The sequence below is a fragment of the Amblyraja radiata genome, chromosome 1, assembly GCF_010909765.2.
Source record: "Amblyraja radiata isolate CabotCenter1 chromosome 1, sAmbRad1.1.pri, whole genome shotgun sequence".
NCBI classification, from domain to species: Eukaryota; Metazoa; Chordata; class Chondrichthyes; order Rajiformes; family Rajidae; genus Amblyraja; species Amblyraja radiata.
Window position 1 is genome coordinate 61,566,300 of NC_045956.1, and position 19,891 is coordinate 61,586,190.

Sequence of the window (19,891 nt, forward strand, 5' to 3'; positions counted from 1 at the left end):
CAAAACATCCAGTGTATTGGCCTATGGCAGAGAATTACACAGATTCACAACTCTCTGGGTAAAGAGGTTTTCTCATCTCAGTTATAAATGACTTCCACCCTTATTCTTAAACTGGACTGTTCCAATATTGGGAACATTTTTCCTGCATCTAGCCTGTCCAATTCTTTAAGAATTTTATATGTTTCTGTAGGATTCCCTCTCATCCTTCAAAATTCCAGTGAATACAAGCCCAGTCGACCCATTCTTTCATCATATGTCAGTCCCACCATCCTGGGAATTAACCTGGTGAACCTATGCTGCACTCCCTCAATAGCAATAATGTTCTCCCTCAAATTAGGAGACCAAAATTGCACACAATACTCCAGGTGCAGTCTCACCAGGACCATGTACAACTGCAGTAGGACCTCCTTGCTCCTAAACTCAAATCCTTTCGCAATGAAGGCCAACATGCCATTGGCTTTCTTCACTGCCTGCTGTACCTGCATGCTTACTTTCAGTGACTGATGTACAAGCACACACAGGTCTCGTTGCACCTCTCCTTTTCCTAATCTGACACCATTCAGATAATAATCTGCCTTCCTGTTCTTGCCACCAAAGTGGATAACCTCACATTTATCCACATTATACTGCATCTGCCATGTATCTGCCCACTCACCCAACCTATCCAAGTCACCCTGCAGCCTCATAGCATCCTCATCGCAGCTCACACTGCCACCCAGCTTTGTGACATCTGCAAACTTGGAGATGTCACAATTAATTCCCTCGTCTAAATCGTTAATATATATTGTAAATAACTGGGGTCCCAGCACCGAGCCTTGAGGCACACCACTAGTCACTGCCTGCCATTCTGAAAAGGGCCCGTTAATTCTTACTCTTTGCTTCCTGTCTGCCAACAAGTTCTCTATCCATGTCAATATCCTACCCCCAATACCATGTGCTCTAATTTTCCACACTAATCTCTTGTGTGGGACCTTGTCAAAGGCTTTTTGAAAGTCCAGATACACCACTTCCACTGGCTCTCCCTTATCCATTCTACTTGTTACATCCTCAAAAGATTCCAGATGATTAGTCAAGCATGATTACCCCTTCATAAATCCATGATGACTTTGACCGATCCTGTCACTGCTTTCCAAATACGCTGCTTTAACATCTTTAACAATCAACTCAAGCATCTTCCCCACTACTGATGTAAGGCTAACTGGTCTACAATTCCTCGTTTTCTCTCTCCTCCTTTCTTAAAAAGTGGGGTTTACATTGGCTACACTCCAGTCCACAGGAACTGATCCAAAGTCGAGAATACATTGGAAAATGATCACCAATGCATCCACGATTTCTAGGGCCACCTCCTTGAGTACTCTGGGATGCAGACCATCAGGCCCTGGGGATTTATGTGCCTTCAGTCCCAACAGTTTACCAAACGAATGTGACTGACTAATGTGGATTTCCTTCAGTTCTTCCATCCCACTAGACCCTCGGTCCCCTCATATGTATAGGGAGATTGTTTGTGTCTTCCTTGGTGAAGACAGAACCAAAGTACTCCTTTAATTGTCTATTAATGAAGACAGAACCAAAGTACTCGTTTAACTGTTCTGCCATTTCTTTGTTTCCCATTATAAATTCACCTGTCTCTGATTGTATGGGACCTACATTTGTCTTCACTAATCTTTTCCTTTTTACATATCTAAAGAAGCTTTTAGAGTCAGTTTTTATATTCCCTGCAAACTTTCTTTCATGCTCTTCCCCAACTCCCCCCCCCCCCCCCCCCACCCCACTTAATTAACCACTTTGTCCTCATCAGTTGAGTTCTAAATTTCTCCCATTCCTCCGGTTTGCTGCTTCCTCTGGACAATGTATATGCCTTTTCCTTGGATTTAACAGTATCCTTGATTTCCCTCGTTAGCCACGGTTGACCCGCCTTCACCGTTTTATTTTTTTGCCAGACTGGGAATTTATTTTCTGTGTATACTAGTGCTCTATCTCTTGCTCTCTCTATATATATATATGGCATAATTCAAGTAACATTTTGGAATATTTTTTGGATAGTTAATGGGATTTTGAGTAATCGGTAGATGTGTCTTTCTATGCATCATCAAAGATATTAATAATAAATTTGAGATTTCTACTACAGTGATACTACTGAGACAACTTCTCGACATGAGGACCTGCCAAATATCACGGGTCTGACTTTTGCTGCTCAACATGTTTCTGAACTACTTTAATAATGTCTGTAGCTATTTTCCTTTTGATCAACCAGTTTCCTTAAAAAATATTATTTTGATTGGGTTTGACCTATTCTTTACAAACACCAAACAATGTGGCAAAATATTGGGGAGGTCAAGACGCCATCTGTGGTTTAGTGTAGTTTATTGTCACGTGTTCCCGAGGTACAGTGAAAAGCTTTTATTGCATGCTGATCAGTCAGCGGAAAGACAATATATGATTACAATCGAGCCATTCACATTGTACAGATACGTGATAAGGGAATAACGTTTAGTGCAAGATAGAGCCAGTAAAGTCCGATCAAAGATAGTCCGAGGGTCTCCAATGAGGTGGATAGTAGTTCAGGACTGCTCTCTGGTTGTGGTAGGATGGTTCAGTTGTCTGATAACAGCTGGGAAGAAACTGTCCCTGAATCTGGAAGTTCAGCAATCATCAGGCTCTAGAACACTACACAACATTAACTTCAGGAACTATGAACTTGTATGGACTGTGTATTTAGTTGCATAACGAACTTCAAGAGTTGCTTTACACTAGTAATATGGTTATGAATTTATTGAATTTTATTTTATTATCTGTTGGATGGCACAGTGGGGCAGTGGTAGATTTGCTGCCTTACAGTGCCAGAGACCCGAGTTTGATCCTCACAACGGGTGCTATCGGTACAGAGTTTGTACATTCTCCATGTGACCGCGTGGGTTTTCTGCAGGTGCTCCCATTTCCTCCCACTCCAAAGCAGGTTTATAGGTTAATTGGCGTATATGGGAATCGTTGGCTGGTGCGGACTTGGTGGGCCATAGGGCCTATTTCCGTGCTGTATCTCTAAAGTTTAAAGACTAAAGTGAGTACTGCATTTCCCAGTCTGCTATGCTGCTGCAAGTGAGAATTTCATTGTTCCATGTCAGTACGAATGACAATTGAACTCTCTTGACTCTCAAGAAAGAGACCTAACAGATTCAATGTCAAATCATTCAAAGTTCACTAATGATGCCTTGGAAAAGCAGCCAACATAATCAAAGACTAATCCCCTTTCTCCCCACTCCTGTCCAGCAGAAGTTACAGAAACTTGAAAGCACTCACCATCAGACCCAGGAACAGCTTCTAACCCTCTGTTATCAGGCTTTAGAATGGCCCTTCTATAAGCTGGGGTACTGTCTGATTAATCTCTACCCCATATTGGACTTTGTCTACAGAACTCATGCGCTACAATGCTGAGAACAATATTCTGCATTCTGTATCTCCCCCTTTTGCTCTATCTATTGTACTTGAGTTTGACTGCATAGCATTTGTATTATCTGATCTGTTTGAATGACATGCAAAACAAAGCGTTTCACTGTACCTCAGTACACGTGACAATAATAAACCTAAACTTACACCTAATCTATGCTGACCGAAATGTTTTCATGATCAACCAGTCGTTTAGTTTAGTTTAGTTTATTGTCACTTGTACCGAGGTATAGTGAAAAGCTTTTGTTGTGTGCTAACCAGTCAATGGAAAGACAATACATGATTACAATCGAGCCATCCACAGTGTAGATACATGAAAAAGAGAATCTATCCTTAAATTTATTCACACTAGTTCTACATTGTCCCACTTTTGCATCCACACCCTACACGCTAGGGACAATTACAAAGGCCATTTAACCTACAAACGCACATGTCTTTGGGATGTGGGAGGAAACCGGAGCACCTGGAGAAAACCCACATGGTCACAGGGAGAGCATGCAAACTCCACAGACAGCATCCAAGGTCAGGATTGAACCAGGGTCCGCAGTCTACAACTAGAGAGTGGTCCTGACCTACCATCTACCTCACTGGAGACCCTCGGACTATCTTTCATCGATGAGGTAGATGGTAGCTCGGGACTGCTCTGTAGTTGTTCATAGGATGGTTCTGTTAGACGAAAGGTACTCTTCTTTCATTTTGAGGGTGGCCTCATTCAGGTAATGGAGAAGGCCAAGGACAGTATGGTTGGCGGGCAATGTGAAGTTTTCTGTGTATACTATTGCTCTATTTCTTGCTCTCTCTATATATATATGGCATCATTCAAGTAACATTTTGGAATATTTTTTGGATAGTTAATGGGATTTTGAGTAATCGGTAGATGTGTCAGTATGGTTGGCGGGCAGTCTGAAGAAGGGTTTCGGCCCGAAACGTCGCCTATTTCCTTCGCTCCATAGATGCTGCTGCACCCGCTGAGTTTCCCCACCAATTTTGTGTACCGGCAGTATGGTTGGTATGGGGATGGGAAGGGGAGTTAAAATGATTAGCAACCGCTTAATGCAGCAGGCCTTGGCTGTCCAAAAGCAAATGTTTGGCTAAACGATTGCCTAGTTTATGCGAGGTCTCGCTGATGAGCAGGAGACCACATCAGAAATACCGGATGCAGTAGATGAGGTTAGAGGTGGTGCGCGTGAACCTCTGTCTCACCTGGATGGACTTCTGGAGTCCCTGGATGAAGGTGAGGAAGGAGATATAGGGACAGGTGTTACCTAGGGAGGGGATGGTTTGGGTGGGACGCGACAAGCGGACCAAGGAATCACGGAGGGAGCGGTCTCTGTGGAAAGGGGTGGGGATGGGAAAAGGTGACTGATGTTGGGATCACATTGAAAGGCCTGAGTGACCCAATGGGCCGAATTGTCTTGTGCTGTAGCTCCAATACAGGAGGCGGCTTGATTGACATCTCGGGCGGCCGGTGATGCCGACGTCCCGGACAACGCCCAATCAGAGGCGACCATTGGGGCGGGATCACCGAGCGGCAGCCAATGGGAGACGGGCTATCGCTGGTAGTCCCGCCCACCCCGACGGTATTGGTGCGCGCCCCGGAGATGGACGGGGTCCTCCACCAACGGGCGGCCGACGGGGGCGGGGCTAAGGACGCGCAGTCTCAGTGTCGCTGGTGGTGAGCAGCTCACGGCGGCGGCTCAGTGGCATCGACCGGTTGAGGGGAAGGAAGGAAGGAAAGGAAGCAGCTCGATACCCGCGGCTTGTCTCGGTCCCACCCAGCGAGTGAAGGCGTCAGTCAGGGCGCGGTGTCGGGTTGTACCTCATCGCCTGGTCCAGGGCGAGCGAAAGGCCGGCCGGCTTCACGTCCCATCCCCATCCCGGCGAAGAGCCGCGCCCCTCGCTGAGCTTCTCCACCGGCGACAACGACAGCGACAGCGACGCCGACCCCCATCCGCCCGGCTCCATCTTCCCTCCTCTCACGACCCCCTGAGGCGCGCGCGTGCGCGGGCGGACTAACGGCCGCAGATCCGTCAGCGGGGACCGGCCCCGCGCCGCCGCCCCGCGACATGGGTGAGTGGCGCGCGCGCCCGCCCGCCCGCCCGACATGGGTGCAAGGCGGTGGCGGGGAGGGGTGGATGGATGGAGGTAGAAGGGGGGGGAGGAGATGGGGAGAAGGGTGGAGGGGAAGAGAAGGGTTGAGGGGGGTGGAGGGGAAGTAGAGGAAGAGGGGGGAAATGAGGGAACGGGTTAGAGGGAAGATGAGGGTGGAGGCTGGTTGATGAGGGAAGGGGATGGAGAGGGTCGAGGGGCAGTGAAGGGCAGTCTCCGACCTTGCTCTTGCACTCCATGCCTTGGCGTGTCGGAGGCTGAGGGGTGATTTTTATAAATGTATGAAATCATGAGTGCATAAGGTGAATGTGAATGGTCTTTTACCCAGGGTAGGGGAATCAAGAACTAGAGGACATTGGTTTAAAATGAGGGGATGGGGGAAGATTTAATAAGGAACCTGAGGGCCAACTATTTCATGCTGATTGTGCTGGGTACATGGAAGCAGTTGAGGCAGAACAATAGCAACATCTGAGGGATATTTGGACGTACATGGATAAGATGGATTTATAAGGAACTGTGCCAAACACGGACAAATGGGACTAAAAGGGCCTGTTTCTGTGCTGTATGACGACACCCCCTTTCATATCAGCCTGCTCCTTTCCCCTCCTTCCCATATTTGTCTCCCATTCACCAGCAGATACTCAAGGAACGAATGTTTTCAGAACCACATTTTAAACTCAATAGAAAACGTTGTTAAGGTACATCCCCTCTGTGCTCATCACCCATCCTATGTTTCCCTTTTATCTTTCCCTTCCATCTATATCCCGCTCCAGCTTTATATTCCCTCTCTCCTTATCTGACACCTTTTTGCTTCCCTTTACATCTCTAACCTTTGTCTAATATTTGAATGCCAATTCCCAACCCCCATTCCCTTCACAGGTGCCTGTCAATTTCCCTCATATGCTGCCTGACGTGTTTTGTATTTTGCTCAAGATTCCTTGTTCTTGTTTCTTCACCTGCACTTGACAGTTTCCTGCTGAATCCTCTATAAAACTAGTGGTCGGAGAGGAAATACAGTTCATACAACAAATAAATCAGACCTCAATGCATGCCACATTTTGTTCTGTTTCCTTCTCAGCTGCAGATGTCACTTCCTTTACACCAAGTGAATGTGTGTGAAGAACAATTCCTGCCATCACATTTTAGTTGAGTAATTGTCCCAATGGGTGTTGGTTTCTTCCCCCAGTAGGTTAGCAGCATTTAAATTAGCTTTTTAACTTGCCGTGATGAGGATGGGGGAGACTAATGGGGCCCTGCACTAAATTTCCTTTTGTGTTAGAGGGTGGGAGAAGAAGAGGAGGAGAATGCCCAGATAGTTTGATGCAAGGGTTTGACCTGGAATGTCAATTCAATTCAACTTTATTGTCATTGCACCGATACAAGTATGGGTACAACGAAATGCAGTTTAGCGTCTGTTCGTAGTAATAGTGCAATATAGAAATAAAAATACAGAATAAGCAAACAATGTGGACGGAGAGACTGGAGAAATCATTCCTTCCCAACTGCAGATGCTGCTCAGCCTGCTGAGTTCCTTCAGCATTTGTTATTGCTAAAATATTTATTTCAATCAGATTCCTACTGACGTTTGTGACCTTTTGAAGAGATTGTTTAACGAATGTTGGTTTATACATAGAGTGGTAAGAAAAGTTGTAAGTTGCAAGTCATTGGCTTGCCTTGAGGCAAAGTGATCTGTAAGACTCCACGATCCTTGCCGTATTATTTATAACTGTTTTGCACAGTAAATGGTATGACTGAGAATAGGATTACCTTTGAGTGATTACCCCGTGGTAATTTATTAGTCAACATTTCTCGGGTATCAGGAATGTAGCGCTTAACCCAGAAAGGAATGGCCTCCTTTGCAATTGATTATCCTTTGAGTGGGTTTTAACATGTCTGCTTCCTTTTGCTGTCAAGTGCCTTGTCTTGTTCTCATTATCCTTGATAGCAAAACCAGATCCTGAATCTATTTCCACAGTGGCTACAAAATGAAGAAAGGATTAATTTCAGATAGTTACCAAACTCTTCTGTGCATCTTGGGAAATATCTGCAGCTTATAGAAACATAGAAAAATAGGTGCAGGAATAGGCCATTCGGCCCTTTGAGCCAGCACCGCCATTCAATATGATCATGGCTGATCATCTAAAATTAGTACCCCATTCTTGCTTTTTCCCCCATATCCCTTGATTCCTTTAGCCCTAAAAGCTAAATCTAACTTGAAAACATCCAGTGAATCGACCTCCACTGCCTCTGTGGCAGAGAATTCCACAAATTCACAAATCTCTGGGTGAAGAGGTTTTTCCTCATCTCAGTCCTAAATGGCCTACCCCTTATTCTTAAACTGTGACCCCTGGTTCTGGACTCCCCCAACATCGGGAACTTTTTTCCTGTATCTAGCCTGTCCAATCCTTTAAGAATTTTATACGTTTCTATAAGATACCCTCTCATCCTTCTAAACTAAAGTGAATACAAGCTCAGTCGACCCTTTCTTTCATCATGTATCATTCCCGCCATCCTGGGAATTAACCTGTTGAACCTACGCTGCACTGGCGCAATAGCAAGAATGTCCTTCTTCAAATTAGGAGACCAAAATTGTACACCATACTCCAGGTGCGGTCTCACCAGGGTCCAGTACAACTGCAGTAGGACCTCCTTGCTCCTAAACTCAAAGTCTCTCGCAATGAAGGCCAACATGCCATTAGCTTTCTTCATTGTCTGCTGTGCCTGCATGCTTACTTTCAGTGACTGATGTACAAGCACACCCAGGTCTCGTTTCACCTCTCCTTTTCCTAATCTGACACCATTCAGATAATTTGCCTTTTCTTGCCACTAAAGTGGATAACATCACATTTATCCACATTATATTGCATCTGCCCACTCACCCAACCTATCCAAGTTCCCCCTCTAGCCTTAACAGCATCCTCATCGCAGCTCATACTGCCACCCAGCTTTGTGTCATCTGCAAACTTGGAGATGTCACATTTAACTCCCTTGTCTGAATCATTAGTATATATTGTAAATAATTGGGGTCCTAGCACCGAGCCCTGTGGCACCCCACTCATCACTGCCTGCCATTCTAAAAATGACATATTAATTCCTACTCTTTGCTTCCTGTCTGCCAGCCAGTTCTCTGTCCATGTCAATACCCTACCCCCAATACCATGTGCTCTAATTTTGCACAATAATCTCTTGTGTGGGACCTTGTCAAAGGCTTTTTGAATGTCCAGATACACCACATCCACTGGCTCTCCCTTATCCATTCTACTTGTTACATCCTCAAAAAATTCCAGAAGATTAGTCGAGCATGATTTCCCCTTCATAAATTCGTGCTGACTTTGACCGACCCTGTCACTGCTTTCCAAATGTGCTCCTATAACATCTTTAACAATCGACTCGAGCATCTCTCCCACTACCGATACTAGGCAGACTGGTCTATAATTCCCTGTCTTCTCCCTCCTTTCTTAAAAAGTGGGGTTACATTGGCTGCCCTCCAGTTCACAGGAACCGATTCAGAGTCGAGAGAACATTGGAAAATGATCACCAATGTGTCCACAATTTCTAGGACCATGTCCTTGAGTGCTCTGGGATGGAAGGTTCCTTGTAAATGATTTCGTACAGAACTGTCAATCTTTGTCATCCATTCCTAACACTTCCAAAATTAATTATAAGGTGTGACTATCTTTCAATGCTAACACCAATTCCTTTAAAATATATTCATAAAGAAACAGTTCTGAAAGCTGATGTCTAGATTGAATAACCAAGTAGACTGCAGTAGTAGCAGTTTTCATGAAAACGTGTTCTTTATGGAGCATGGCATACAACTTCAATATTTGTTCATTTAAATGACTAACAGCCACTTGGCACCCAAGCATAATGACATATGATTATAGCAATGTCTGAGTGAATCAGATTATATTTCAGCACCTCAGACAATTTCAATCCAAAGATCTTGTAGAAACAAGAATAAACCGAGGCAGCCAGCCATGATAATGCCCGGGATGAGTTGCTACATCAAATGCTTTTAGCATAATCCATTCTGTTGCACAAGTGGGTCGTGTAGATTAAATGTTGCCCCTTGTATAGAAAATTATTGCATTTTGTCAGTGAGTTATGTCATGGTATCAAATAGCCTTTCAGTATAAATTTGCATGATTTTAAATACTGCAACAGATGAAAATTGCTGTGTTCCTGAACTGTTAATTGTTGAATTTAATTATGATTCTCCCTGCCTTTCAAAGCAGATTAATGGCTCACTCATTAACTGATTTAGCATATGGATTTGGTCTCTACTGCAGATGCTGTGCACTCTGATCTGGTCATAGCAATAATAGAGGGGTTCATAGGGATGGTTCATGGGGAAGAAGATAAGAAGAATTAAGAAATTATTTCACAGTAATTGGCCCATTGCCAGTTTGAAGCCCTATGAGTTTAGAACTGAAGTTATTCTCTCTCCCCCCCCCCCCCCCCCCCCCCCCCCCCCCCCTCCATTGGTATGCAGTTTATCTGGTACATTTGCATGGAAGGTAGAGCATTTAAAACATTGCTCGAGCTTTTAGCACAGCTAGTGATATCTAACAGTTTGATATTCAACCAAATTAGGCCATAAACCTCCAGTTTTAGTCCCTTTGGGTAACAGTTGCCAATTCAGCTGTTAGTGCAACAATTTCCTTAAATATTCCATTGTTTTTTAATCTCTATTGCAGAGAACTCTTAGTTTGCATCTTTTATATAACTGCACTGGGTAACTTGTACGAAGCTTACGTAAAAACCATTAAAAGGAGAGGCATATTTATTGAGGGGGAAAAGTAGCTAATTTTATCTTGAACAAAAATCTTGATACCAAACAAATATACTGCATTAAATTGAAAATCCTGGAAACATTCAGGAGGTACACGTGGAAAGAGAAACAATTCACATACACATTCACTTATGAGGAGAGAGAAACAACCTTTTTTGCATTCATTTTCTAATGTGTATGCAGTGAAAATCGTTGTTTACTATCCAGTCAAATTGTACATGAGTACACTCAAGCCAATGGGTAGTGCAAAAAGAAAAATATACCAAGGTGCAGAATATAGTGTTATAGCGTTACAATTACAGAGATAAAGTGCAAGCTCCACAATGAGGTAGGCTAAACGATGAGGACTACACTTAGTTTATGGGAGAGAAATAATCTGATAACAGCAGGGAAGAAGCTGTTCCAGAATCTGGTGGTATGTGCTTTCAAGCTTTTGTATCATCTGCTCGGGGGAAGAGGGGGGAAGAGCGAAAGACTGCTGCGAAAAGGGTCCTTGACTATATTGGCTGCTTTCATGAGGCAGCCAATAGTGATCCATTTGTTGAATTTGGCACCATATTTGAATATCTTTGGAGATGTTGAAGCTTAATATTTTGTTGATCAAAATGTAACTGCTGAGAAGGATTGTAATTTTGCAGAAAACTTGATTTTATTATTTCTTTCTGCATTCTACATCTACCTGCATAAATCTAGTGGCTAGATTTGTTCTAATATATTTCTGACATTTTATGGGTAGGTGAGGTCTTGCATTGGTCTATTGCTTTTATTGCCTTTTATAACAATCGGCATGGTGGAGAGGTCCAGGGTGTGGATAAAGTAAGCGCTGTACATATCATGTGAATTTGAAGGTAGCAATTATTGGCAGAGTCAAATCATTCTTTCTTGTGCTGCAGCAGTTTTATTTTAATTATCCAGGAACAAGGTGCTGTTCAGTCTCATACAATTCATTATGAAGATTTAAGTCTGGACAATAGATACCTCTGAAATTCATAACACTATTAATTGATTTTTTTTTTTGCCTAGTAGTACTTTGATTGTATCTGGGCAGAACACAATGGATGCAAAAAGTAATTTGGTTGATTGGCGAAGCCAATTGCAATCATTCACCTGCTTCATACTGCAGCTGATTCCAATTCCTGGAAAAAAGAAAGTCGTTTATGTCGCACCTCTGAACCTCTGAGATACTCTACAGCATTTTGTAGCCAATTATGTACTTTTGGAATGTATTCAGTTACGTGAACCTGCATCATTTACCACATCACGAGTTCCCACAATACCAATGTGATAATGACCAGAATATGTTTTGATAATGCATTAATGTCAGATAGTGGGATTTTCATTTTGTGTTCTGGGAAACATTAATGAATCATCATGTTTCCATAATTCATGTGGCAGTGCCTTTTCAAAGGTTTGAATCAGTTAAATGCTATTTTTTTGCACTCCACCTCAGTCTATCTTTTTCGTTTTCCACTGTTGTCCATAAGGTTTTTGTGTTCAATCATGCATATTGATTGGTTCCAGCAGCTTCCTCTATGACAGGCGACTGGATATATTCAGTTCTACATTTTTTAGTTTTCCTCCCTTTTAAAACAACGGAGGCTAAAGGAGGCTTGAAGGAGACTCAAATACGCTGTTTAAAATTATGAAGTTCCAGTAGTGGTAATAGTTCTTCACAAATCTCTCTTTAAATTTCCTCCTCTCAACTTAAACCTATGCTTTCCAGTATTTGTATTCCACCCTGGGAGGAAAAAACACTCTCTATATAAACTTATAATATTATACTTGGGTCACCCATCTGTGTCCAACATTCCAGTGAAAACAATCCAAGTTTGTCTCATAACTAATAAACTACAATCCGGACAATATCTTTGCGTCCTCTCCCAATCCGCCATGTTCTTATAATTTGGCAAACAGAACAGCAGACAATTTTCCAGATGTGGTCAACTATAGTTATATACAGCTGCAGCTTTTGTATTCACTACCTGAGAGTTGAAGGCAAGCATGCCATACACCTTCCTTACCACTCTAATCTACCTGTGTGTACCCCCTCCCAAAGAGCTATGAATTTATACCCCCAAATCTCTCTGGACATCAGTGCTTCTCAGGATCCTGCCATTTACTGTATAATTTCCCCTTTTCATCCAAATCATTAATATATTACAAACAAGAAGTCCCAGCAAGGATCCGAGAACAGTACCATCGGTCACAGTGCTCCAGTTAAGAAAACCCCCTCCACTGCCTTGTCTTATGTGACTAGGCCAATTTTGGATCCAATTTGCCAACTTGCTATGGATTCCATGTGCCTGGACCAGTGTACCAGAATGGACCTTGTGAAATGATTTACTGATGTCTGGACAACATCTGCCCATGAATCATCTTTGCCACTTAAAAATTGCAAATTAAATTTACCATACAGGAGCTCCCCTGCACAAAGCCATGCTCATTATACCTTGAGTCCGTGCTTTTCCAACTGTAAATCCTGTCCCTAAGATTCTTCGATAATTTCCCAACTACTGACAATAAATGCTGTCCCCAAGAATCTTCAATAATTTCCTTACCACTGACAACTTCCTGTGTTTTGCAAATTTTCTGATTTGCTCAGTTTGCCTCAGCCATTGTTGCACCACTGTCCAAAGGCAATCTTCAGTCTGAAGAAGGGTCTCTACCCAAACGTCACCCATTCCTTCTCTCAAGAGATGCTGCCTGTCCCGCTGAGTTACTACAGCATTTTGTGTCCCAAGGCAATATTTGACTTCCTTTTCCAAGCCCATTTTTGCAATACAATCTACTTTCTGCTCCCTTCATTTTTTTTTTTAACCTTTATTGTAATCAGAATATTGGCTTGAGTGGCTGGGTTCAGTGCTGTAAGAGTTTATGCTTGTGTCATCTTTGCCTTTACTATTTACACTCTCACTTCAAAATCACCATTGTGTTATCCATGGAAACCCTGTGATTGACCCATGTGAGCACTTTGGGGTACTTATATTTTTGGTTTGTCTGACATATTTCCATCTCTGAAGGTCTACAGTTCTTTCGGTGTTCTTTTCGAGCTATCTTCTGTGAATGGTGCATTATCACTTAGTGATAGACAGTTGTAGTCCATCCTGAAAGACAGTTATAGTCCATCTTGCCATCCTTCACTGCCTCCTTTCATGGTTCAAATTCAAGTTCAAGTGAGTTTATTGTCATGTGTCCCTGTATAGGACAATGAAATTCTTGCTTTGCTTCAGCACACAGAACATAGTCGGCATTTACTACAAAACAGATAAGTGTGTCCATATACCATGATATAAATATATACACACATGAATAAATAAACTGGTAACGTGCAAATAACATAAATGGGTTATTAATAATCAGAGTTTTGTCCGAGCCAGGTTTAATAGCCTGGTGGATGTGGGGAAGTAGCTATTCCTGAACCTGGTTGTTGCAGTCTTCAGGCTCCTGTACCTTCTACCTGAAGGTAGCAGGGAGATGAGTGTGTGGCCAGGATGGTGTGGGTCTTTGATAATACTGCCAGCATTTTTGAGGCAGTTCGTGTGGATAGCTTGTTTATCTCAGTAAAAGTAGTAAATCTCTGGAGATACTTTCCTTCTGGATTAAAGTACCCATGAGTTCACAAGCAAGTACTGTTGCCTCTCAACATCTATATCATACAAAATTCATACATTACAAAATTCTTAAGGGGTTGGACAGGCTAGATGCAGGAAGATTGTTCCCGGTGTTGGGGAAGTCCAGAACAAGGGGTCACAGTTTAAGGATAAGGGGGAAGTCTTTTAGGACCGAGATGAGAAAAACATTTTTCACACAGTGGTGAATCTCTGGAATTCTCTGCCACAGAAGGTAGTTGAGGCCAGTTCAGTGTATATATTTGAGAGGGAGTTAGATGCGGCCCTTGTGGCTAAGGGGATCAGGGGGTATGGAGAGAAGGCAGGTACAGGATACTGAGTTGGATGATTAGCCGTGATCATATTGAATGGCGGTGCAGGCTCGAAGGGCCGAATGGCCTACTCCTGTACCTATTTTCTATGTTTCTATATCATATATCTATCTATATACTTTTAAAACTGTGTGTGTGTGTGTGTATGTTTGTGGGTGTATGTCAGATTGGATTTTTGGCCTTTGATTCGTTGGTTCGCCAAAACCACACGCAAAAACTCTGAGATTTTTTCCATTTCGCTAGCGATTTCACTTTTACATTCGCTCCCCATTACATTTAGAAAGTTTTCTGTACACATTTTTAATAATGGCGGCTGCCGCCTGGCTCTCCTCCAGAAACGCCGACATTTTTCACTTTTCGTTGCTGCCGACTGGCACTCCTCCACTCCCCCCCGGCCCGGCTCTGTCACGCTGGCGGAAGGCACACATCGGCTGGTTCCCCGCTGCTTTTCGACGTCCCTGCGGGCTTGCACTCCGAAAATCCCGCGCGTCAACGGCCTGTCGGCCCGCAGGCGCATTGAGGGCGTACGCAGCGTCTCGACGGCCGTACGCAGTGTCTCGACAGGCGTACGCAGCGTCTTGACGTCGTATGCAGCGTCTTGACGACGTACGCCTAGCGCGTGGCGTTGCGCGATGACGTCAGGCCGCCCCCCCCCCTTGCAACCGCGCGTGGAGGGAACAGACCCAACGGGTCTGCACTTGGTCTAGTATACCTTTAAAACTGTGTGTGTGTGATTTTGCATGTGAAACGTATCTCCTCGAAAACCAGACGCAAATTTTTACCATTTCGGTAGGGATTTACCTTATGAGTTCGGAAATCCACTCCTTGGTCAATTTTTCCTCCCAGATTTTGAATGAAATTAATCACAAAACTCAATTAAAAAAATCTAACCGGCGTTCACCAGCTGCTGACATCACAATGCCCACATGCTGACCAATCCAGGCCCACCTGCATCCTGGCCCAGCCCCCCGCTGCTGTGGATTAAAGGCGCAGAGATATCGAGAAAGTTCTGCAGAACAAAGATTCTACAGCTGCGTTCCGCTGTAGCTTCTTTGTTCTACAGATCATGGGGCAGCGACTCCTCACGTGCTGAATTTCTCCACATAAGTTCCGCTGAACTTTCTTCTCACAGCTGGCGCAGCTCGCGAAGCCCCGCCCGCCTGCGCGTCCCTCCCATCCCCTGCTCGCTCATTCTAGCTGTGGGTTTCCAGAGAGTCAGAAGCCCACAGCTGGACTCCCACGCCCACTCCAGATTATGGGGTAAAAGGAGCAAATTAATAATATTAATATATTAACAAGGGGGGGGTAGTTAGCGTGTGTGGGGGGGTGGTTAATGTGTGTGATGCCGCAAGCTTCCCCCTCCCCCCCCTCAACCGCACGTTGGGGGAACAGACCCAACGGGTCTGCACTTGGTCTAGTATCTATTAAAGCTGTGTGTGTGTGTGTGCGCATCAAACAATTTTACAATCAAACTGCTGCATGAGCCAAGTGCCACCTCACAGATGTCCAATCACAATGGATCTCATTTACATATATCACATCACAATGGGACGGGTGAGGAAGATTGGAACCTTCACGTGGTTCCTCTAAAACCAAACTGCAGCATATGTAAATGAGATCCCATTGTGATTGGAGGACTGTGAGATCCCATGTGACATCATAGGTACAAACTGCCAGAATCTCCCATCAACTATCAGAGCAACTGTCAAGTTATTCTTCTCAGTGGGGTTTTTAAATGTCAGTAACGTGAAATATAACATCAATCTGAACGAAATGACGATAACTAGATAGATAGAACATTGGTTTAGGTTTATTATTGTCAAATGTACTGAGATACTGTGAAAAGCTTTATTTTGCATGATAAACAAATCAGATATACCATACGATAGTCAACCAAGTACAATATAAAGCAATGGGTAATATACGGTGCAGAATGCAGTTCTCAGCATTGTAGCGCATTAGATCATGCTAAATGTTTCCTATGGCGAAAATAAGTTTGACTATATACATGCACAATGTTAAGTAATTATGATATTTGCTTACACACCAAAATATAAGTCAAACACAAATCTTTTATTTCCATCCTACCCCAAAAAAACAGAAAACCTAAATGATGCTCTGCAAAAACTGAAGCTAACTGCTGATGGTACATCCGATAGCATAGAGGGATGCCTTGACTGCCTCCTTCAAGCTCTGGCACACAACAGTAAGTGGTTTACTTGGTGTACTTTTCACAGAATACTCTTATGGTCTAAAATGTTGCCTGTTCCAGCTGTTCAATACTTGAATGATTTTCCATGGCATAACTTGAGCGTCCAGTTACACATTTTTGTATTAATGCTGTCTATAATCTGTTAGAACAGAATTAGCAATGCCTCAATACGGTTTGGGTTTTCCTACAAGAAAATGCTGTTCTCCGTTGGGATGGAACAGATTTAACAGATCTTTCACCTTTCACAGTTCTTGTACCATTCCTTGAATGGATGGAACATGCTGAGAAAATATGCCTATTATTCCCTTGATTGTCTTGGTTCTATAAATTAGCCATGTCAGTTTCCAGAAGATTTGACTGGGACCTTCAGTGCCAACAAGCTACTAACTCTTAAATTATCAGTCTAAAATGATACCACTGGTTGTGAAGCCCTATCTCTGACTACTGTCCTGAGAATCCACATTGAGCAAATTATGTTATTTGGGAGCAGGGTTATAGCAAGTGAAAACTAAATTAAAAAAGATCAGCTGATCCATCATGCCTGCCTGCACAGATATGGCTGGACAATGCCGAAGTATTACTGCATATGAATGTACATTTGCCCCGTCAATCATGTAATCTAGTGGAAAGGCAAATTAATGAGGAGAAAATAACTTGGCTCCTCTGTGACACTTGGTACTGGGATATCTGGTACTCTGCCATTTCTTTCTTTTGTTACACTGAGCATAGTAAAATTTAAATGCTTATTTTGATTAATTTCTCATGTTTCCATATCAATCTGGTAGTTTCTATGTGGTGCAAAATAATTGAATGTCTTGGAACATATTCAATTCCTGTATCCTCAAGTCCTGAGGATTCCATTACAAGGAGTTCAAATATGACATAGATTACAAAAAGCTGAATTACCTTGGCAGTAATAGGTGTGAGCATGCAAATGTTGTATTGGTTACTTGCATTGTTGCGTACGCAATATTAATTTAGTTTTTTCTTACTGAGAGTAAAGAATGGACTAAACAATTGTGTGAGAATTCCCATGAATTATGTTGTAAAATATGATTTCTCACTGCAGCTTGATTTTCTCTTGGTGCCTTTAATGTGAACAATCAAGTGTTTACAGGAGCATTATTAAAATAAATGATGAAATCAAATTTCACAAAAGGATTTGATTTTTTTTAAATGTTAGGCAATGTGTTGAATAGTTAGAGGTGTTTCCACAATTTTGAGACATTTGGTAGTTTAAAGGACAACTGCCAATGGAGTCATTTTAAAATTGTTTTAGTAACAAACTTGTTAGAGTTCCAGTCAATCAAAACTGAGGGAGGAACTCGTGAGAAGTAGCCAAGTGCAGAATTGAAGCCATTGAGCAGAGCCTCGAGCAGAATTGGGTGATAAAATTAATTGATTGGAAGCTACTGCATGGAATTGGGCCCCTCAGCTGACCATCGATCACTCGTTCACAAGATCACAAGTTCTATGTTATGCCACGTTTGCATCCAATCCCGACACATCAATGCAATTGAGCCAAATTAACCTATAAACCCGCATGTCTTTGGAAGGCGGAAGGAAATCAGCGCATCTGGAGGAAAACCATACAGTCACGGGACGAACGTGCAAACACCGCACAGACAGCACCTGAAGTCAGGATTAAACTCAAGTCTTTGGCACTGTGAGGCTGTAGTTCGTTCAGCTGTGCTGCTGTGGTGCCTGTGTGAATTATAGAAGTGAGCCAGTCTGGTAATGGCACAGATGTAGTCAGACACGGAAATCGCTATCAAAACATGGGGGGGGGGGGGCACTTTCTTGACGGCCGCGCGAGGCTTCGGTCGTGGGCCCTATGGATGGTAACATCGGGAGCTGACCTGGTTGGTGACCGACTCTGAACTCCAGCAACAACAGCTTCGTCCGCCCCGAATCGTGGGGCTTGAATCAGACCGTTCACGGGGCCTTTTATCGGCTGGCGGGGGCATCAACATCAGGAGCCTACATCGCCTTGATGCAGCAGTTTGACTTTAAGGCCTGCGAACAGGCCGATTCAGCCTTCAGAAAGTGCCTGATAAAGTCCAGATCACAAAACATGGGGGGGGTTTGTCCCCATCTCTCAAAGCATAGCGGGGGCGTGTCCTTCCGTTTCCCCCCCCCCCCCAGGGTTTCCGCCCATGGATGTAGTGTCATACGATACGATAGAACTTTATTTATCCCAGGAGGGAAGTTGATCTGCCAACAGTCATAAAAACACAAAATGCATGAAATTAGAATGGAAAGGATTGGGGATGCACAAAGATTGTGAGGGGGGAGGAGAGGAGTCAATCCACCCCATGACAGAAGAGGGAGGAGTTGTACAGTTTGATAGCCACAGGGAAGAAGGATCTCCTGTGGCGTTCTGTGCAGCATCTTCGTGAAGGTTCTCAGGTTGACCACTGTCATGAAGGGGGTGATCTGTGTTGTCCAAGATGCTCTGCCGTTTGAGGAGTATCCTCCCCTCATAGACCATCTCCCATGAATCCAACTCTGCCCCAGGACGGAGCCAGCCTTCCTGATTAGTTTTTTTTTAATCCTATTTGCCTCTGCAGCCTTCGCCCTGCTGCCCTAGCACACAACAGTGAAGAAGATGGCACTGGCTACCACTGATTGTTAGAACATCTGCAGCATCTCACTGCAGATGTTGAAGGAGCAGAACCTTCTCAAAAAGTACAGCTGGCTTTATCCCTTGTACGGGCCTCAGCATTCCTGGACCAGACCAGTTTACTGTCCTGGTACACTCCAAGGTATTTGTACTCCCTGGTAAACTGCACATCCACACCATTAATGGAGATGGGGGACAGGGGTGTTCTCACCATTAACTCCTTAGTCTTGTCAGTGTTGAGCTGCAGGTGATTCAACCCACACCACCCAACAAAGTCGTTGACTACACCTCTATTCAGTTTCGCACCCCTCATTCATTCAGCCCACAATTGCAGAGTCATCTGAAAACTTTTGCAGTCGGCAGGAGGAGTCCGAGTTATATCATAAGTCCGAAGTGTAGATGGTGAACAGGAAGCGAGAGAGGACCGTCCCCTGTGGGGCCCTATGTTGCTCATTACCTTTTACAGGACAGATCTGAAGCCGGACATATTGTGGTTGTCCAGTCACGTAGTTGTTGATCCAGGACACCAATGGTTAGTTTGCTCCCTAGCAGTGCAGGCCAGATGGTGTTAAAAGCACTGGAGCAGTAAAAATACATGACGCTCACAATGCTCCAGGTGAGCATAGGAATGGTGGAGCAGATGGCATCCTCAACCCCCATCTTTGTTTGTTAAGTGAACTGCAGGGGGTCCAGGTAGGGTTTAACCAGGGGTCGCAGGTGAATGAGCACCAGCCTCTCCAGGTCCTCTGGTACAGGAACCAGGGAGGA

General features: G+C 43.8%; 1 protein-coding gene across 2 annotated transcripts in view; it reads left to right on the plus strand.

Moving 5' to 3' along the window:
• Positions 1-5,097: 5,097 nt before the first annotated feature.
• The window catches only part of rap1gds1 (Rap1 GTPase-GDP dissociation stimulator 1), an 80,475-nt gene continuing 65,681 nt past the window's right edge, over positions 5,098-19,891 (plus strand). For both annotated transcript variants that reach the window (XM_033022658.1, XM_033022667.1), the window contains exons 1-2: positions 5,098-5,514; positions 16,390-16,494. In XM_033022658.1, coding sequence (XP_032878549.1) covers positions 5,511-5,514; positions 16,390-16,494 — 109 coding nt within the window. In that variant the 5' untranslated portion in view covers positions 5,098-5,510. The remainder of the gene's footprint in view (positions 5,515-16,389; positions 16,495-19,891) is intronic.